Source organism: Perognathus longimembris, chromosome 15 (assembly GCF_023159225.1).
Source record: "Perognathus longimembris pacificus isolate PPM17 chromosome 15, ASM2315922v1, whole genome shotgun sequence".
Taxonomy (NCBI): Eukaryota; Metazoa; Chordata; class Mammalia; order Rodentia; family Heteromyidae; genus Perognathus; species Perognathus longimembris.
The window spans coordinates 30991012-31010481 of record NC_063175.1 but is presented as its reverse complement, the minus strand read 5'-3'; the positions used below and the strand labels follow the sequence as shown (position 1 = coordinate 31010481).

The 19470-nt window shown below is 41.9% G+C and overlaps 1 protein-coding gene across 5 annotated transcripts in view; it reads right to left on the bottom strand.

Annotated features, from left to right (window-relative positions):
* Fhod3 (formin homology 2 domain containing 3) overlaps positions 1-19470 on the bottom strand; it is a 401480-nt gene that overhangs the window by 107757 nt on the left and 274253 nt on the right. The window contains exons 11-13 of one of the 5 annotated variants that reach the window (XM_048363540.1): positions 6151-6243; positions 2551-2868; positions 2122-2196 (exon numbers count right to left, since the gene is read on the bottom strand). The exons of 3 other annotated variants lie outside the window; for them this stretch is intronic. In XM_048363540.1, coding sequence (XP_048219497.1) covers positions 2122-2196; positions 2551-2868; positions 6151-6243 — 486 coding nt within the window. The remainder of the gene's footprint in view (positions 1-2121; positions 2197-2550; positions 2869-6150; positions 6244-19470) is intronic. One more of the 5 variants, XM_048363541.1, reaches the window with a different exon arrangement.

The window sequence follows — 19470 nt, the reverse complement described above, 5'->3', positions numbered from 1 at the left end:
AAAGATCACAATTCTAGGATTTTGAAATTGGACAAGACTAAGAACCTATTGTCTTGAGATAAAGCTGTTCTGGAAGTAGATGCTGAGCTCTATGATCTCTAGTGCTCCTTGTTCTTCAGATTGGCTCTGCCTGAGCTGTTCCACTGGACTCTTCCTTCTCCTCCTATTTCTCCTCCTGCACTAGGTCTTTGTGTTTAAAAAGAAAGAAACTCTGGAGCTGGCTGAAACAATGTGGGTGCTGTTTTATAACACCCCCCCCCGGGGGTACCAAGCAAGGGAATCACTCTGGAAAATCATCACTCCCAAGGGATTTCCTAAGGACACCCTGAGGAGGCAGAAGGTGGTGCTATAATCAACCAGGATCAAACTCTGCCCAAGGCTTTGCACCTAATGCCAGTCTATCTCCCCTCCCCACCCCGCCCCAACACCACCACCTGAGAATCACACTCCACAGTGAGATTATTGTCCAAGGAATGCATGTGAACATGGTTATTTAAATTCAAACATATTAGGCACCAGGGGCACATGCCTACAGTCCCAGCTACTTGAGGTGGAAATCAGGAGGGTCACAGTCAGAGGTCAGCTTATGGAACAAGTTGCTATCTCAATAAACAAAGGGCCGTGTTGGCTCACAACTGGGATTCAAGATGTGTAGAGGAATAGGTAGGAAGGCTGCAGTCCATCCCCAACATGAACAAAAAGTAACATAAAAAACAAAATAATTTAAAGAAAAAAATGCTGTATATGGCTCAAGTGGGGCAGCATTTACCTAGCAACTTTAAGGCCCTGAGTTCAAATCCTATTACCACCAAAAATAATAAGAAACTGAAACATGAGGCCAAATTGTTTTCCTGACAGAAAATAGGTCTCATTTGACTGAGGACTGATTGCCTGTTAAACATGTTCTCGTAATGGAATCAAATGTCAATAAAAATAAACTCAAACATACATACAATAAACTACATCTTTTATAAGTCCTCTGATTTATGATTTAAAACAAAACTTTAAAACTCTGGGGCAAGTTTCTTTTTGAGTTGTATGTAAGAAACATGGCTGACAAGCTTAGATTATGAATCCTTCAATCTATTGGAAGGAAGGTCCAATATTCCTGGAGATTGCCCATCTTTGTGATAAGAAAGAGCTACTATCAAGGCTCAAGATTTGTTAGGTTTCATTTGAAACAAGGCACAGCTTCATGTCAGGCACCAAGACTCAGCATCTACCAAACACAGGCTCTGGCAAATGCTTCTCACTGACAAGGACCTGCCTAAAGACCCCAGGCAAGCCCCTAAACACAGACAGCCAGTGCTGAGACAGGCAACAGCTCAATGCACAGCGAAGAGGCAGGGTGCCTGGGATGGAAACCTCCACTCAATAGCTCAGTGGCTTTGGCCCACTTAGCCTTTTGGTGCTTCAGTTCCTTGCTATATATGGGCTAGTAATTTTTTGTTCTGAAACTAGGATATGAACTTGGTACCTGACGCTTTTGCTCATTAGCTGGTGCTCTACCAACTGAACCATGCCTCTGACCTGGACAGCCTATTTCTTAAAGGCTATTTTCCAACTTCATGGAAAATACAGGGCCTGGATCATAATAACATTCAAGAAATGTTACCTACTATTTTTATTCTATGAAGAGGTGGCCATTAGGATGATCTACAACAACTGTGGACACAAATCATTGAAAATCTATCAACCCCCTGTTCCTTGCTCTCCACTCCAGCAACTTAGACAAGAGCAAAGGGCAGTCATATTATAACAGACAAACACAAATTACACTTTCTCTGTTATGCCTGGATTTGCACACCTCCATCCCCTCTATAGCCAGTAAGATTTCTTATTACAAGGCTTCAATATTCATAGTTAAATAATGTAATTAGTTTAAGCCTCCCTAAAGTGGCTCAAACTGTCATTGTGTATCATTCCTGAACAATAATCTTTGAGAAGAAAACTGGAGATGTGTTAGAACACCTGTCCCCCAGCAAGTGCAAGAATCTAAGTTCAAACCCCAGTATCACCCAAAAAAATAAAAAATAAAAGCAAGCAAGCAAGCTAAAAATGCATATAATAGAAAACAGAGAAGGAAGCTAGAGAAAGGGGAAAGTAAGCAAAGATACCCACCTATGGGAAGAGAAAGACCGCACGCTGTGCGGCTCGGAGGCAGCGTGTGTGCTCGGAGAGACAGAGTCAGGCAAACTGTGGAAAAGAAGAAGAAACACACTGGCCATGTTACATGGAAAGAGGCCCAAGCGCTTGGCTACACTTGGCAGGTGGAATGACCACACGCTGGAGTGACAAGTGAGATGTATAAGTTTCAGACCCTATTTCCAAAAACCTTATGACTAAGCACCTGTATTAGTAGTTATGTTAAAGCAGCTACCTGTTCTCCCAGTAGATTTCTTGCGCAGCTCATGTGAATACTAGCACCCATTTACACATGGAGTTAATCTGGGGTCTGACTGTATCCACACAAGTATGGCAGAAGAGGAGTTAATGTGCTGCCCTCACCCCAGGTTAATCTCACACAGGCCTCCATGTGAGGCCAGCTACCTGTTTTCCTTCTGGGGCTCTGCTTCCTTGTCCTTGGTGGATAAAGGAGAGTCTTCAAAGTCATAGGAGAAGAGGTGAAATGGGCTGTGGGGTACATAGGGCAGCTTGTCTATAGTGGGGGACACCTTCATCATGATGGAAGAGGAGCGATTGGCTACCGCAGGGCTGGAAGGTGGCAGAAGGGCAGATCGGGTGGCCTCAGGCCTGCCTGAAAGACACCTTCCCTGTGAGGCAGCACTTGAGATGTCTGGGAGCTCAGAGATCTCTGGAACAGCACACTTCGCATGAAGGCTCTGCTTGGAGGCAGGGCTGGCCTTGCTGTGGTTCCGGGATGGAGGGAAGGAGGGAAGACAGAGATTTGGGAGAGAGGAAGCAAAGTTAGGAGAGAGAAAGACATGTATCAAGCTCACCAGATGATGGTCACTAACTTCTACTCCAGTGGAATCTTTTGAGCGATAGCTCAAAATCTATCACCAGAAGTTTTGGTTTGCCCAGTCAGACTTGGCCCCCAGGTTTGCCTATTTCTAGGGTTAGACTAGCAGAATATAGGAAGCATCTCCCAGGTTGAATCTGGCCTGTGGGTAGACAGAGGCCTAGGAGAGGGCATTCACCCTCACCTTCAGGCTCTTCTGTACCTACTTCCTGCCCCTTCCCCAAGTTTATTCCTGCTCTTGTGTTGGCATTTGGAATTAAACATTTCAGCTTCATCTTATCATAGTCAAATAAGGAATTTGTCCTGCTAACAAGTCCAAGCTTCTAATATCTAAAAAGAAGCATATTCAATTGCTTTCAAAGCTTTTCTTTTTTTTAATTAATTAACTTATTGTCAAAGTGATGTACAGAGGGGTTACAGTTTCATATGTAAGTCAGTGAGTACGTTTCAAACTTGTTACTTCTTCCCTCATTTTCAAAGCTTTTATTAAAAGCATGGATATGCAAAAAACAGAAGAAATGCCAGCAAGGAATGCTAAGAGCCAAAAGGAAGGTGACAGGATAGCAAAAATGTTGCTTACACTATGTCCAGAGCCTATTACTAAGCCTTCAACATCTTGGCTCCTTTAGACAGGCCAACATTTACAGCTATCAATCATCATCATCATCACCATCATCACCATTATCATCATCATCATAGCTTCATCAACATCATCTCTCTCTTTACTTACACACACACACACACACACACACACACACACACACACACACACACACCCTACTCCTGCAAATACTAACTGTGGGTGGTGGTAATTTATTAATTTGATTGTCATGATTATCCAACATATATATGAAAAAAATCACATTATTGTATATACCTTAAGTCTATACATTTTCATCAATTAAGTTATTTTTTAAAGAAAAAAACTTTCCATCTTCAAAGGACTTTGATATTTGAGTAACACATACCTTTGTAAACTTAGAACCAATGTTAAACTTTGCATTCTTCAAAACCAGAGCCCCCCTTCCAGCCATACCCAGGTGGGCATGGAAAGTGAGCTCCTTCCTTTGAGAAGTCTGCCTATATGCAATAGCAGGACACATTGCTTTCCATTCACTCAGCAGAAGCCAGGAGATAGGGGGAGCAGTGAGGCCACTAACCATGCAGAAGCCAGGAGATAGGGGGAGCAGTGAGGCCACTAACCATGCAGAAGCCAGGAGATAGGGGGAGCAGTGAGGCCACTAACCATGCAGAAGCCAGGAGATAGGGGAAGCAGTGAGGCCACTAACCATGCAGAAGCAAGCACCAATATTTCCTGCCATTTCATGGTTTCACTAGAGTTCACTATGGTTTACACTAGAGCACAAACAACTTCTGGATCAAGGTTAATGAAAACCTGGGCATTGTCAAGATTAAGCTCTGGTATTTAATATGTACACCTTTGTTTCCTAAAACTAAAATGCCTAACTAGTCTTTAATGAAGGATGCCTTCCAGGATGAATTCATGCAACCAGGCTTCATGGCCTAAGGCAAGCATTCTTCATCTACCTGCACAAGTAACAATCTGAAGTACAGAAAGCACACTGTCCAGAGGGCTGCCTCTAAGGTTGACCTTTCCAGGTTTTTCCACCTGGTCTTTCAGGTACTCAGCCATGTAGCCACAGGAAGATTTAAGAATTTATGTGCTGGCTGGTATGTGCCCATTGACAAACACATGGAGCCATACCAGGGTATTAAGTGACTACATACTTTCTTACAGTTAAGGTGGGGCTGAGGTGGGACTGTCATACAATTTCCTCCCTTTCCAGGTTACTGTCTACCAGCCTGGTACAGCAACACAAACAAGAGGCTATTTTTGCTTTTTCCTTTTTGTTCTGAAATGCATGGCTAATTCTCCACCATCAGCTCATTCCTGTCCTTTCTCCATATCTGCGTAGGGTAAAAAAAAATCACTTTCCAGTTCACAGATTGTAAGACCTTTGGGAATGAAGAGAGATTCAGAGTGTGAAATAAGAGTCTCAAGGGTATAGGCAGCCCGGCAGTGTCGTGTCTGTCAGTTTTAAAGTTGACAAGAGAAAGATGTACCCTAAGTCATCCAAAATCCTTTTTATTTTGCCTATTTGTAAAAACCAACAAAAAAACACTAAAAGAGCATTAATTTACAAGGGTAATCAATTAAGTGAAGGAAAACATCCAAGCTTAAATTATTTTTGGATACCAAAAAACAAATTACCCATGAGTAATTCTATTTTTAGAAAGAAATTATTTTGGAAAAAAAAGCCTACAAAATTTAAAAACATGTGCAAGGTACCTATACCTGTTTTTGGTTTTTTGGGGGTTTTTTTTTTGTTTTTTTTTGGCCAGTCCTGGGGCTTGGACTCAGGGCCTGAGCACTGTCCCTGGCTTCTTCTTGCTCAAGGCTAGCACTCTGCCACTTAAGCCACAGTGCCACTTCTGGCCATTTTCTGTATATGTGGTGCTGGGGAATCGAACCCAGGGCCTCATGTATACGAGGCAAGCACTCTTGCCACTAGGCCATATTCCCAGCCCCCTACACCTGTTAACACTGCCTGAAGATTAGGGAGCATGCTCTCTACTGGGGTGAGCAGATAAGAACAAAGTCCCCAAAAGGCTGCTGCCCTAGAGGTTTGTTTGTGTAAAAAATTCAATACTACAAATTTTTTTCTTTGCTATATTGGAAAAGTTCCTATTCATCTGGAACATTTGGATCATTAACCTAGGAGTTACCCACATACTTTTGCATAACCATAAACTAGAAAAATTAGTAGGAAGAAGGGCACCTGGGAATCTTTACTACAATGATGAAAGGCATCAAGGATCAGTAGAAATGAGCCATTATAGTCTCCATCAATCTCGCTGGGGAAACACTGATTGAAGGAGAGAATAACAGGCAGAACATCAATTGGGTGATTTTTCCATAAAGTGTGGTTAAGAGGCAGGATGTGAATAAAAAGTGCACTTCTCAAAGGAAAACATGCTCAGTTATTTCTAAAAACTAATCATTCTGTAGCTTTGTACACAAAGTGACAGTTTGTCCCTATGAGCTGATGAGAAATAAGATTGTGGAAAGGTGGTGGCAGCAAACAATTCTTTAAAAAGGAGCATCAGGCTTTGGGCATGAGCCTGGGAGGTCCAGCCCTAGGTACCTGTCCTTGCCCTGACATTGGGCCTCATCCTCTCTCTCTTCCTCTGAATTGGGTTCCGTGATTGGCTCTTCCTCTTCCTCTTCCTCCTCATCCCTGAGACAGACCAATAAAACAGAAATGCACACAGAAGCAAGATGGAAAAGTGAGATGAACATTAGACAAACAGAAAGATGAAGTACAAAAGAAAACCACAGCTGGCTGAAATGGAAAGGCATACTCTATTTGCTTCTTATGCTGGTACTGGGGCTTAAAATCAGAGCCTGGGCATTCACTGTCCCTTACTTTTTTTCTGCTCAAGGCTAGTGCTCTGCTACTTGAAACACAGCTCATTTCCAGCATTTTTGGTGATTAGTTGGAGATAAGAGTCTCACAGACTTTCCTGCCTGGGGTAACTTCAAACTGTGATCCTCAGATCTCAGCCTCTTTTTTTTTTTTTTTTTTTTTTGCCAGTCCTGGGCCTTGGACTCAGGGCCTGAGCACTGTCCCTGGCTTCTTCCCGCTCAAGGCTAGCACTCTGCCACTTGAGCCACAGCACCGCTTCTGGCCGTTTTCTGTATATGTGGTGCTGGGGAATCGAACCTAGGGCCTCGTGTATCTGAGGCAGGCACTCTTGCCGCTAGGCTATATCCCCAGCCCCAGATCTCAGCCTCTTTAATAGCTGGGATTAAGAGATGTAAGCCACGAGTGCCCAGCAATAGAGCACAGCAGACTAGTGTATGGTACCTTAAATGATAAGGAGATGTCAAACCTAGAATAGACCACATTTTGTTGTTAGGTTGGTTGGAGGTCACTACACTGACCTACAACCACATGTGATTCAGAGAAGTTTCTGGGCTTGGCAGACTGTCTTTCATGTACACACAGGAAGCATCATCCAGTACATGTTCTTGGTGATGACCAGCTGCTGAGATAACCACTCAGTTCTCACACTGCCATTGCAGCCCTCTCCATTAGAAACCATCAAGAGGCCAATCTGGCATCAACCTCATGCACACGCAGTTTGGGCAGGCACTTCCTCAGTGAATGGTTCCAGGGAGCAGATAACACCCCAACTTCAAGGGTGGGTTCAGTGTCATCCCTGGGATTTCTCTGGTTATCTTCAGGAAAGAATCACTATAAGGACACCGAGGGTCTGGGGCTTCCTTCTGGTGGAGGAAGACTGCTTATTTGTGAAGCCTGCCCAAGAAATTCAGGAAAAAGAAAAAAATTCAGGAAAAAGGAAAGAGAAGAAAGTAATCCCCATAACAATATTAACGCCTGTATCCAGCAGCTCTGAACCTCTGCCTTGATCTTTCATTGACAGAAGATGTAATGATTTGAACCTGCTATGGCCCTCAAAGGTTCCTTTAGGGGATTAGCTACTAGCTGATAGATTTTTGGTTGATAAGCTGGTGGCTGATTCGCCAATGGTTAATCCCTTGGTAGATTCAGAAAATGATGGCATAAGTGGTAGTAAGGCAGTAGAGCCTAACAGGGTCACTAGGATATGCCTGATAAAGACCTATCCTGTCCTCTGTCCCTTCTCCTATTTCTCTGCTTCCTAGACACGGGAAAGGAGTGGCTCTGCTCCAACAGGCCCGTACATAGTGACACGTTACCCAAGCACAGGCCCAGAAATAATGGACTAAAACTTCAAACTGAGAGCCAAATCTTTCCTCTTTTTAAACTGTTTCAGGTATTTGTCATGGCAACAAAAAGTTGACTCACACAGATGATAAATTCATTCATCCTCTCTTTCCTTGTTTTCTTAATTCTCTTTTAGTGGTATGGGGTTTGAACTCAGGGCTAGGTAAGCTCTGAACCATTTTTGTGTGGGCCAGCCTTGGATAGTGATCCTCCTATTCCTGCCTCCAGAGTAGCTGGGGTTACAGATGTGTGCCATCAAGTTTGGCCTATTTGTTGAGTTAGAATATTGCAAATTTTTTCACTCAGGTTGACCTCTAGCCTTGATCCTCTTATCTCTGATTCAAAAGTAGCTGAGATTACAGATGTAAGCCACCAAACCCAGCTTCTTTGTGTTGCTGTTAAGTTAGGTTTTTCCCTTGTGGGTAGATGAGAATGGGCTACTGACTTTGACAGCTGGATTATTACTCTACTTTGCCTTCTAAACTCTGACAACATCTGACTTAATTCACTGTCCACATAGAACACCTGCATTGTACCTTCTGGGCTTCTCAATCCCTCACTTTCCTGGAATCCATTGGCCATTGTTTGAATCACACCACCCCTGGCTCTCTGTTGTTTATGTCTGTGCTAAGTAATTCTGGGTGTTTAGCTTCTGAGCTTCAAATACCTCTGTGGGGATTCTGACTGTTTTTAATTGCTAAGAAGCTATTCTCAGGCACAAGCTTGCTATGAACTGAGAGGTGTTTTTCTTTTTTAACCACAAGTAACTCCAGATTTGGGACCATCCTTTTCATACTGGAAAAGCAATCCAGAGGCCTTCAGCCTAACCAATTCTACCGGGTATAGTTTCTATCCAAACCAATTTAATTTCTCCAAACTTTGGTCTTAGGCTTGTGTCTTGTCTCTTAGGCTTCAAAACACAAATGACCATTGATGACCTGTTTCAAAAGCACAAGGCATGTTCTAGGACCAAAGCAAATTGGGATAAAGGAAAAGTTGAGCAATACACTCAGACTAGGCATTTATAATACATCTAATGGACTTAACCTATCAAACTATACAAAATATATTTTCAAAAAAACACACCACTGTAAAAGTAAGCAAAAAACACCACCAATAAACTTGCATGAAAATAAACCTTAACTTCTCTGTACATGAGGGGATTATAAATTAAGACCACAATGAAACACCATTCTATCCATTGGGAAAAAATGTTGATAATACTATGTTTGAAAAGAATATAACAGAACAGAGGCCATCTGCCTTTTGGCTCTCAAGTCAGGTGAGTGTGTATCAACTATGGTAACTCTATCTTGCATAGTTAAACATATGTATCATAACCTGAAAGTAATTTCATGGACACAAAGCAGTAGCTCTGAACCAAAGTACTTCTGTCCTTAGATCATCCTAGGTATTTTTAGATGTCACACCAATGGAAGAGAAGCTCCTAAAATGTAGTAGGTGGATGCCAAGGATGTTACCAAAAACATCCTACAATGGCCAGGCTGGTCCTCACAATAAAGAATAATCATGTTCAAAATGCCAACAGTACTAAGGACACGAATCCTTCCCTGAGGATACTGAAAATACACATGTGTCAGATTGAACCCAAGAATATTCTTAGCAGCACTGATCATAATTACCAAAGGCTGGAAATGACTCAAATGCCCACCAATAACACAAAGGAAAAAGAGACTGTGGTCAACTCCAAGCAGTGAAAATGAATGAACTACCATTTTTATAGAACAACAAGGAAGACCATCAGAAACATGGTGAGAAGAGAGAGAAAGCTAGAGAAGAATCACACGAGATGATAAGGTTTTATATATTTTGAAAGGACAGTATTGTGTAGAACATTATTTGGTTTTGTATATATGTGTGTAATAATACTAAATAACAAAAACAAAACCTAGCATGACAGTGATACATATATTTAAACATAAGAGCTACTGGGCCTGCAGATGACGGAGTGAGGAGCATGCTAAGAATAATGCAATAGTGTCTTGGTTAGTCTACAGTCTCACTGCCGCCCATTATATTAATAAATACATATCAATAAACCAGAAAATAATTCTATTTCAAACATTGGTGGCATTTCATTAGCAAGGATGACTAATACAATTCTACATAATTGGAATGCTTCAAAAATAATAAAACAATTTTTTTGCAAATCAAGTCTAAGTGTGAATTCTATCTCCTTCTATCCAACAAATGTTTTAGTGAATACTTACTATGTACAGGGCACAGTGATTTAAAAATGTTCTCATTGTTGGGGTTAAAAGCTTGTGAGAAAGAAGATACATAATTATCCTGTAAGTGTTCAATCTGAAGACCAAAATAGTATGAAAAGACATCCACAGGGTTATTAAAGCGAAGTTCCAAAGATCAAGGAGGAACTGACATTGTGGGATTTTGCAGACATTTCAAATGCTCCATTTACATTCTGTAAAATGTATACACCTTACATCACAAGTAGATTAAAAATATGTCATCGAAATATTTTGCTAAATTTATAGCCCAGTGGTTGCTTGGGCTCTGCTTGCATCACTCTGCATTAGCAAATGCTTAAGCTGTAGTTTCAACTTAGCCTCTCAGTGACTCATACTTTCTGTTAAACGTTAAGGCTGTTCCTAAGTTACCCAGGGCCCAGGATGAGATTGAAAATTTCCAATTAGTGATCCTAATCAGTTACGACAAATATCTGACCAAATGAAGCAGTGATGTCATTTAAAAATAGAGGTTTGTTATCCACCAAATAAAATTAAAGTTCCCTCAAAAGACTTGTATCAGCCAAGTGAATGAAAAGACATCTAACAGGGTCCAGCTGCTTGTCTGATGTTTCCATGGTGAGAACCCAAAGTTAAGACAGGAAAGTATTTACTGTTCCTGTAGCATGTCCATTTTTGAAGCAGCAGAAAATATAGCTCATGGAACCCAGATATACCCAAGAATCTGTACAACTAGCCAGCCCCTCAAATGTACAAATGACCACTTTACTATTTTGTTTTAGAATCAAGCATTAATGGATCCAAGTACATCACTACTGCTGAAACATGGAGAATTTTAATACAGAATTTTAACTCTGCAAAATATGAACATTATCACAGGAAGAAAAGCACAACTACCAGGTGCAGATCTATTGGTGCAAAATAAATTAATCTGGTAGTAGCTACTGACTAATCAGGGGGTCCCTACTGTTGTGTGTGCCTTGATTTTATGTTAATAAAAGATTTAATTCATTCCTTTAAGTGTCCCTGGGAGGTCTGAGAGAGCATAGCACAAAATAAAATGAGACAGACTGCAATTCTCCAAGAAATTTTAGAAACAACAGTGATACTAAGTATGGTAGCAGGCCAGTGGCCTCCAGAGGACTTGTCCTGGCTTTGCTTGGTCAATCCAAGGATTCTCGTATCTTACCTCAAATATAAAGTGTAACAACAGAACAGAGCCTCTAGCTCTGGTGGTCTGTTACAGGGGAAGCAATGAAATTCTGCAGCCATTAGACATTCTATCCTATTTCTAACAGTGGTATTACTACTACTTAATGGGTTTGGGGGTTATGGTTGCTTTTAAGTGCAAATACAGGTTGAGCATCCCTTATCTGAAAATATAAAATACCAAATGCTCCTGAATTTGAAACTTTGAGTACTAACATTGACATCCAACAGCTGCAAATTCCACATGTGGCTTTTTTTTTTTTTTTTTTTTTTTGCCAGTCCTGGGCCTTGGACTCAGGGCCTGAGAACTGTCCCTGGCTTCTTTTTGCTCAAGGCTAGCACTCTGCCACTTGAGCTACAGTGCCACTTCTGGACATTTTCTATATATATGGTGCTGGGGAATCAAACCCAGGGCTTCATGTATAGGAGGCAAGCACTCTTGCCACTAGGCCATATTCCCAGCCCCATGTGGCTTTCTTTATATGACAGATAGGTTGCAGCCAAAACATAGATGCACTAAAAACATTGTGCAAAACCATCTTCAGGCTACCTGTATAAGGTATACATTAATCATAACTAAATTTTATGTTTAGCCTTCTCCCATCCACAAGCTATGTAGATTCAAATGTGCCAAAACTAGGAGAAAATCCAAAGTCTTAACACCTGAGTTTTCAAGCATTTGAGATAGGGGTCCAAAAGGCTACTCACTAATCATAAAGCATACTGCCTTGTGTTTTTCACCAATGGGAAGAGCAGTGTACTTGATATCAGGTGTATTTAAGAAGAAACTGTAACCACCATGAGGCAGTCATAGACTGCACAGAGTTTTAGCATGTGGAAATATCTTTTAAATTCATGACTCAGTTTGAGTCTTGAACTTCCAATTGCCTTTGCACATGCATCAGACTAACAATCACCTTTGGAAGTTTCTTCCTCTCTTTTTTCTTACTAACACTATTAACTATAGAGAATAGTGGTTTGGTTTGCCTGAGGATATTTTCATGCATGTGTATAATATAATTCAATCATTTTTACCTTTGTTCCTTTCCTCTGTTTCCTTCTCTTTCCCAAATATTTCCCCTTCTACTTGTAATGTTTTAAACCTAGAGCCCATATGTGACAGATGGCATGCATTATTTGTCTTTGTGGGTCTCACTTATTTTAGTTAACATGATGATCTCTAGTTCCAGTCTTTTGCCTGAAAAGGGCCTAACCTCTTTATGACTGGTTGGTACTGTATTGTGCATGTATGCCACCCTTTTCTCTATTCAATAACTCACAAATGGACACTACTGAGGTTGATTCTATGACTTGACTAATGTGAATAGTCTCATAATGAACAAAGGTTTGGAGATATCTCTCTTACAGGCTGACTTCAATTTCTTTGAGAATATGTCCACGAGCATACACTGAAATTAGTTCTATTTTTTTTCTCAGTAGTTCTATTGAGAAACTTCCAGATTCATTTCTGTAGCAGGTGGACTAAGCTACATTCCTAACAACAGTAAATAAAAGTTTCCCTCTCCTCCAATTCCTTGTATTTGTTCAAGATGGTATTCCAGTTTAATGAGTGCATTTCCTTGATGGTTAACAACACTGTTCAATCCATTTGTCCATATACTGGACCATCAACCCTTTTGTGTATGAGCATGTGCTAGTCATGGTGCTTGAACTCAAGGCCCGGGTGCTGACTCCTAGCTATTGTGTTCAAGGCTAGTGCTCTACCACTTGAGCCACAGCTCTACTTCTGGCATTGTGGTGATTAATTGGAGATAAAAGTCTTACAGTTTTCTATCTAAACTGGTATCAAACTATGATCCTCATATCTCAACCTCCTGAGTAGCTATGATTACAGGCATGAGCCACTGGTACACAGTTTCATCAACTTTTAATATGGTAATTAACTACAAATAATTGGTGTTTACAGACAAATCTCAACTCTTGTATTTCAGTCAGAGTTCATCCATCTCATTTTCTGTTTTTAAGCATCATAAACTATGCCCACAAATTACCAGAGTAACCACTGACTTGTTTGCGTGGCATATCTTTCTACCTTTGACCATCAGCTGATTCTGATGTCTGCGAGGAATGAATTGCATATAGTAGAAAGAAAGGAAGAGAAAAGGCAGCAGCATAGGGCCAGAATTACCCATGAAGACCATCACTCAAGGAAATGCACACAAGTTACTAGGCCTCATAATACCCTGTCCAGTCCCTATAATGTCTATGCAGGTTTGGTCTCATCCTAGTACAGAGAGTATCCTGGGAGATCCAGTTGTAAGGGTAACTTCCTCTACTGCATTCCCCCAAACCTCCACCAATGGCAACCTCCAGCCCAATTATCCACCCTCCTGACACTTGAAAATGTGAATTCTTAAGTCATACTTTGGGGAATTATATTCTAAACTCATTTAATCCTCTACAAGGTTCAAAACACTTCCTTAGTTTAAGGTACTAATATTTCCCTGTATTTCTGCAACAATAGCTACTACCACCCATGCCTGTTTCCACTCTCCCTAGCCTCCAATCTGATTCCCAGCAGGCAAGAAGACATCTCTTCAACATGTATGGTTCAGCCAAATATGCCAAATAATTACCAGACTTGGTGTCATGGTTTCCAAGACTCTGCATGATCTCACCTGTTCACTGTACAAAACTTTATTTCATCATGTGCCTGTTTTGTTTCCACCATACTCTATACCTAGGTATACCAAGTCCTTTTTACCCTTTGCCCCTGGGCCTGGAGAGCTCCTACCACCCTTCTTCCCCTTCAAGATCCAGCCTAATGACTTAGGAGCTTCTTGGACCAGTCCCATCCCACTCTCTGCTTCACTAAATAATTTTGTTAATACCTAACTACAGAAATTCATAATCCTTTGGGAAACTATAGTATAAAAATTAAACATTATAAAAATAAAATCCCCTTTTATTGAAGAAAGTCACTGTTATAAATTTGTTAAGTAGACAAAATGAAACATATATGATTCTATAATCTCTTTATATAGCCAACAATTTGGCAAGGATGTTGGCATTTTTGTTACTGTGTATTTCTTATAACTGCTGGCTGAACGAAGCATATGGATATATCATGCTTTACTTCTCTAGCTACTACTTATAATAGAAGCTTTTGACTATTACAAGTGATGCCTTATTGACTGTCCCTGTCTGTGTCCTTGTGCATTTCTACAGGTTCTTGCCAAGGGTGTATCCTTATGCTCCTGTTCTCCTTTGCCCCATACCCATTGGCTATCTTCAAAAGTTCTCTTCCAAAGCTACACAGACTGTAATATCCACTCGCTTACTCTCTTATGAGACTATGAACTTCATCAGGGCCATGTCCTCTGTTATATCCTTGGATCCAAGTATGTGGTGGAAAGAAGAAAATAGGAGTAAATGAGTCAATACTATTTTGTTCCTTTAGTCTCACGAGCTAATATTCCTGTCTCAACACATAGGTCAGCAATTAAAAACTGAAGCTCATAAATGGTTGATACCAAGAAGCCTATTAATAAAAAATTATTTTTGAATAATATAACCAGTATTAGTTGTTTCTCTGAGAGAAAGATGATGTCTTGATCAGTTACTTAAGAAGCAAGATTTCATGGATAGAGATCCAAGTCTATAAACAGAAAAGGTTAAGCCTAAGTCACTTCATAATTCATAAATGTATTTTTCTCTTTTCTTTTTCCCTCATCCTCCTTTTTTCTCCCTCTCTACCTTTCTCTCCCCTCTCCCCTTCAGTTACCTCTTCCGTCCCCCTCTCTCTCCCACAACATCTAGTGGCACTAGATTTGCACTCAAAGCCTGTGTTTGTTAGGCATATGCTCAGCCACTTGAACCAGGCCCCAGACCTTTTTGCTTTATTTTGCAATTCTCTCTCTCTGTCTGTCTGTCTCTCTGTCTGTCTGTCTCTCTCTCCTCTCTTATCTCCTCTCCTCTCTCCTCTTCCCAGAAGCTAGCCTCATTGTTATTTCCTCTCCTCCTTCCTCCTCTTCCTACTTCCTCCTCCTCCTTCCTCCCTCTCTCTCCCCCTCTCCCCCTTTCCCCCTTTTCCCCTCCCCTCCCTCCTCTCTCTCCAGAAGCTAGCCTCATATCAGTAGACCTACACTACCACTCCCGGCTCCCTTTTTTTTTTTCCTCCTCCCCCATCACACCCCACATTACACAGGTTGACCTCAGACAGTAAGCAAATAATTTTCTGACTTTGTGATTCAAATTATTTACTCTTCTACTGGAAAGAAAATTTTGCAAAGTTGGTTGTAAGTTTGAAAAATGAAGAAAAACAGAAAAATAGCTTCTTAAATCCCAGCCAAGGCAATAGCCATGATACTCCTCCTCCCAGCCCCCTGCTTTCCTGGCAGGCCTTGCCCTTCCAAAGACCTCTGGGAGCTAAGAGCCAGCATGGCAGGCCCTGACTGGCCACTTCCGGATGGGGGCTCATCTGCTAGTCAACGTTTAATCTCATGTTTATAATACCAGAACCGCATGACTGGAGAATAAAACCTCAGGAATGAAATCATTTCTCTGGGGGCAATGTGGACTGTAAGTGAGTATTCCTGAAGTGTGATATAATCGTCTCTGGATCCCTCACTGAGTTATTGTGTTTGGGGAAGCAGTTCTCTCAAGATGATCAAAACATTTGGAGTACAGACACCTTTCCTAGTGTGCCCTGGCTCCCTCCAGCTCTGCAGGGCACTCTCCCAGGCCCAGGGGCAGGTGTGCCAGCTCTTTGCTCAGCCCTGTCCCCCACTAGCCTCTCTGGGAGAAGACAGATGCTTTTGAGGGGAGGTCTATTGTTGCTCATTTATGCTATGTACTTAGTCTCTCTGCCAGTGCCATTACACAAGGCAGTTCACCGGGTTCACTCCTTTAATCCTCACAGGCACCTCTGAGCTAGGCATGATGAGTCCTTGCATTCAGAGATGAAGGGCAAAGGTACAGAGAGGTTAAAGACTTTTCCCAGGGTCTCAAAGCTAGTAACCAGAATTGAAATTGTGTTCAGCACTATCATTATTAGCCTGACAGTGCCATGCTACCCCTCTTACAGATAAATGGCTGAGGGGGGGAAAATCTCTCTTCAGTTTAATAACTGCACAAAGCCATTTGTCCTCATTTCAGATTCTTTCCTGAACACTGGCAGCATTTCTAGCTGTATTCATGTGCACAGGAATTCATTAGTCCCTGTTCCTTTCCCTTATCGCTCTCCCTGCCCATTGTACTGACATGCATAGGAGAAGGGATGGCATGAATATGACAGTGCACCCAGCCATGGATTTGGGACATGGGCATGGCCCATAATCAATCTCCAAAGCATAACAACTACATCACTAAGAAATAATAATTAAAAAAACAACTTTCAACATGGCCAGGATGTTTCTGTCATCACTATCAGCTAGCTCACTGGGCACATGGAATGACACAGATGACCTTAACTCAGGTCCTTCTTTGGGTCCATCATCTTAATTGCCAAAGGTTGTCCCCAAGGGACTCAGATGCAAAAAAATCTACCAGCCTCCTCCTATATGAACAGGATAGACTTCCTTCTTATTGTCAGATTTGGCCTCTTTGACCTACATTTTTCAGGCTTTAGTTTCCCTGTTTGTTCAACCTTATCAGTGCACAATTGCCCCCAGGCTTTTTCCCAGGTAGTATCATCTCATCAGCTCCTCATAGGACTGCTTAGAAAGCTGCTACTCCACTCCCAAAAGAATGGTAAGCATGGCCTAGTGGCAAGATGCTTGCCTCCTATACATGAGGCCCTGGGTTCAATTCCCCAGCACCACATATACAGAAAAGGGCCAGAAGTGGCACTGTGGCTCAAGTGGCTGAGTGGTAGCCTTGAGCAAAAAGTGCTCAGGCCCTGAGTCCAAGCCCTAAGGAGTCTTTAAAAAAAAAAAAAGAATGGTGAGCCCTGGGCTCTAAGGAGAAAGGAACCATTAAAACCCACACCTGCATAGGCTACCTAGAAAAATCAAGTTCTACATTCAGAACTATGGCTATACAGAACCCTGATGAGATGGTGTGCGGTAAGGAAATAGGGGCTCTGGACAAAGGTCAAGTGGCACTGAAGCCAGCAAAGTCAAACATTCAACTAGAACATGAGCCTGGTTCTCTCAAGTGCGTTCACCACCCCTCTTACATGAGCAGCTCATCTCTGCGGGAAATCACAAGCCATAGGAATTCTCTTTAGCCTGAGAAACATTCACACTCAAAGATAACCAATTCCAGGTCTCACTGGCTTAGAAAATAGGTGGAAGTCTGTTTCAGAACTTTCAGAGATGATAACAGTGTACTCTTTCTTCCAGCAATTGTCATCAGCTCCTCTGCTCCCTTAGTCTGCTTCTGCCTGGGTTATAGTTTGGGCTTTACCCATTTGAGTTCCAGAAGAGCTTGTCCAAATAACGGGATTTTTTTTCTTGCTTTACTCAAACTTTACATGTCCAAAGTTTGCTGAGTGCTTTCAGACAGGACAGGACCCTAGTGCCTGGGAATCAGCTTAGACTCAGACTTCACTATGCAGTCCAGTCACTATCCTATAAACTAAATCCCCTACCTCTCCTTACTTCCCCCAGTTTCCACTCTCCCCAACTATCCATTTCTCCTGGCCCCATATTCCTATGTGTGGCTTCAAGTCCTCCAATGCTTCCCAGTTGCTCCCAGAGAGCTCTTTGAAAAACAGAGCCCCATCTCACCCTTCCACCTTCCTTATCCATGTCTCTACTCAGTTTTAAGGACAAAAGCCTGTCAATGTCTTCAAAACCAAGAACAATAGCCTAATGCAACTCAATAAAGTCTGAACTCCCTAAGTCTGCCATAGTGAATTTCCAAAAACTACAAATCCAACTGAGAGAGAATGAGGGAGTAGGTGACACTGTCCAAAAAGAAATGTACTTTTTAACCAGTCTTAAAAAACTGTAATGCCTCTGAACATCACCTTTATAACAACAATTTTTAAAAAACACACCCTCAAATCTGCCGTGTGCTGGGGGCTCACGTCTATAATCCTAGCTACTTAGGATGCTGGGATCTGAGGATCTCAGCTTAAAGCCAGCCTGGACAGGAAAGTCCATGAGACTCATCTCCAATGAGCCATGAAATGCTAGAATGGAGCTGTGGCTCAAGTGGTAGAATGCTAGCCTTGAGCAAAAAGAGCTCAAGGACAAAGCCCGGGCCCCAAATTCAAGCCTTTAGCACCAGCACAAAAAATATACGACAAATCTTGCAAAGTGACCACTTACTCACTCTCCAATGCCTCTTCAAGCTCCACACACATGCACACTCCTCCCTCTAGGCTCAATACTGAGGAGGAGCCATAGATCTGTGTTGGGAGAACACTAGCTGTCTTCTAATCATACCTAATTCAAGAGGTCATAGCCCTGTCAGTGAATCCCATTCATAACAAACCATTTGCTATCAGATAAATCTTTCCAAGTAGCTACATGCCACTCAAGGTAACAGTGGTGGTTCATCTGATTGTTGTGAAATCCTCCAGCATGTTTATGCTGGTATACAAGACAAAACTCTCCAGCTAATGTCTGTGTTTATTTAACAGTTACCTTTTTTTTATTAGAACAATATCTGGGAAAGCTCCAGGGCATAAAGTAACTGAAACTAACATTGGGCTAGGCCTACATTTGTGCAATCCAGCCTAGGGCTAAGCATACATTTGTACAGTCTAGACTAACTCTCCCACTGCCTTCTAAAAAAGCATGCTCATTCTAGGTTTACACAAGAGGAGACTGAAGTCAGGCCTGAGGACCACACAGCCTCTCCCAATCTCCATGGCTGCCTCTTACTGCATGTGGCAGGTGACCAAGCAGATCACCCCAGTTGCATATATTACAGGCTAGCATTACATAAAGCCTACTTGTCTCATGATACCATTTTTCTTTGCAAATAGGTTGCTTATTGCCAGTTGCTTCCAAGAAAGAGAAAAGGCTTCTCGATCATGCTACTGTAGACCCTGCAGGTATCCAGTGGATGAATTCTGTAACCCTAGCAACCAAACTCTGTGGATCCTAGAACTTAGGCATCCAAAACACATCTCCTTCTTGTCAAAATATGGGAAAATGAGCTCACCTACCCAGTAAGTGCCATAATTAGGCTCAGTCATTTACCTACTACTTCCTGTGGCTTGTGGAAAGAGTCCAACACCTTTCCCCACTCGTGCAGTAATATAGAAAACAACATCCCCTTCAATTGCCTACCTGCAGCTCAGTCCACAGGCTCAGCCCCAAGGCTTGGCTTCCTTTATCCT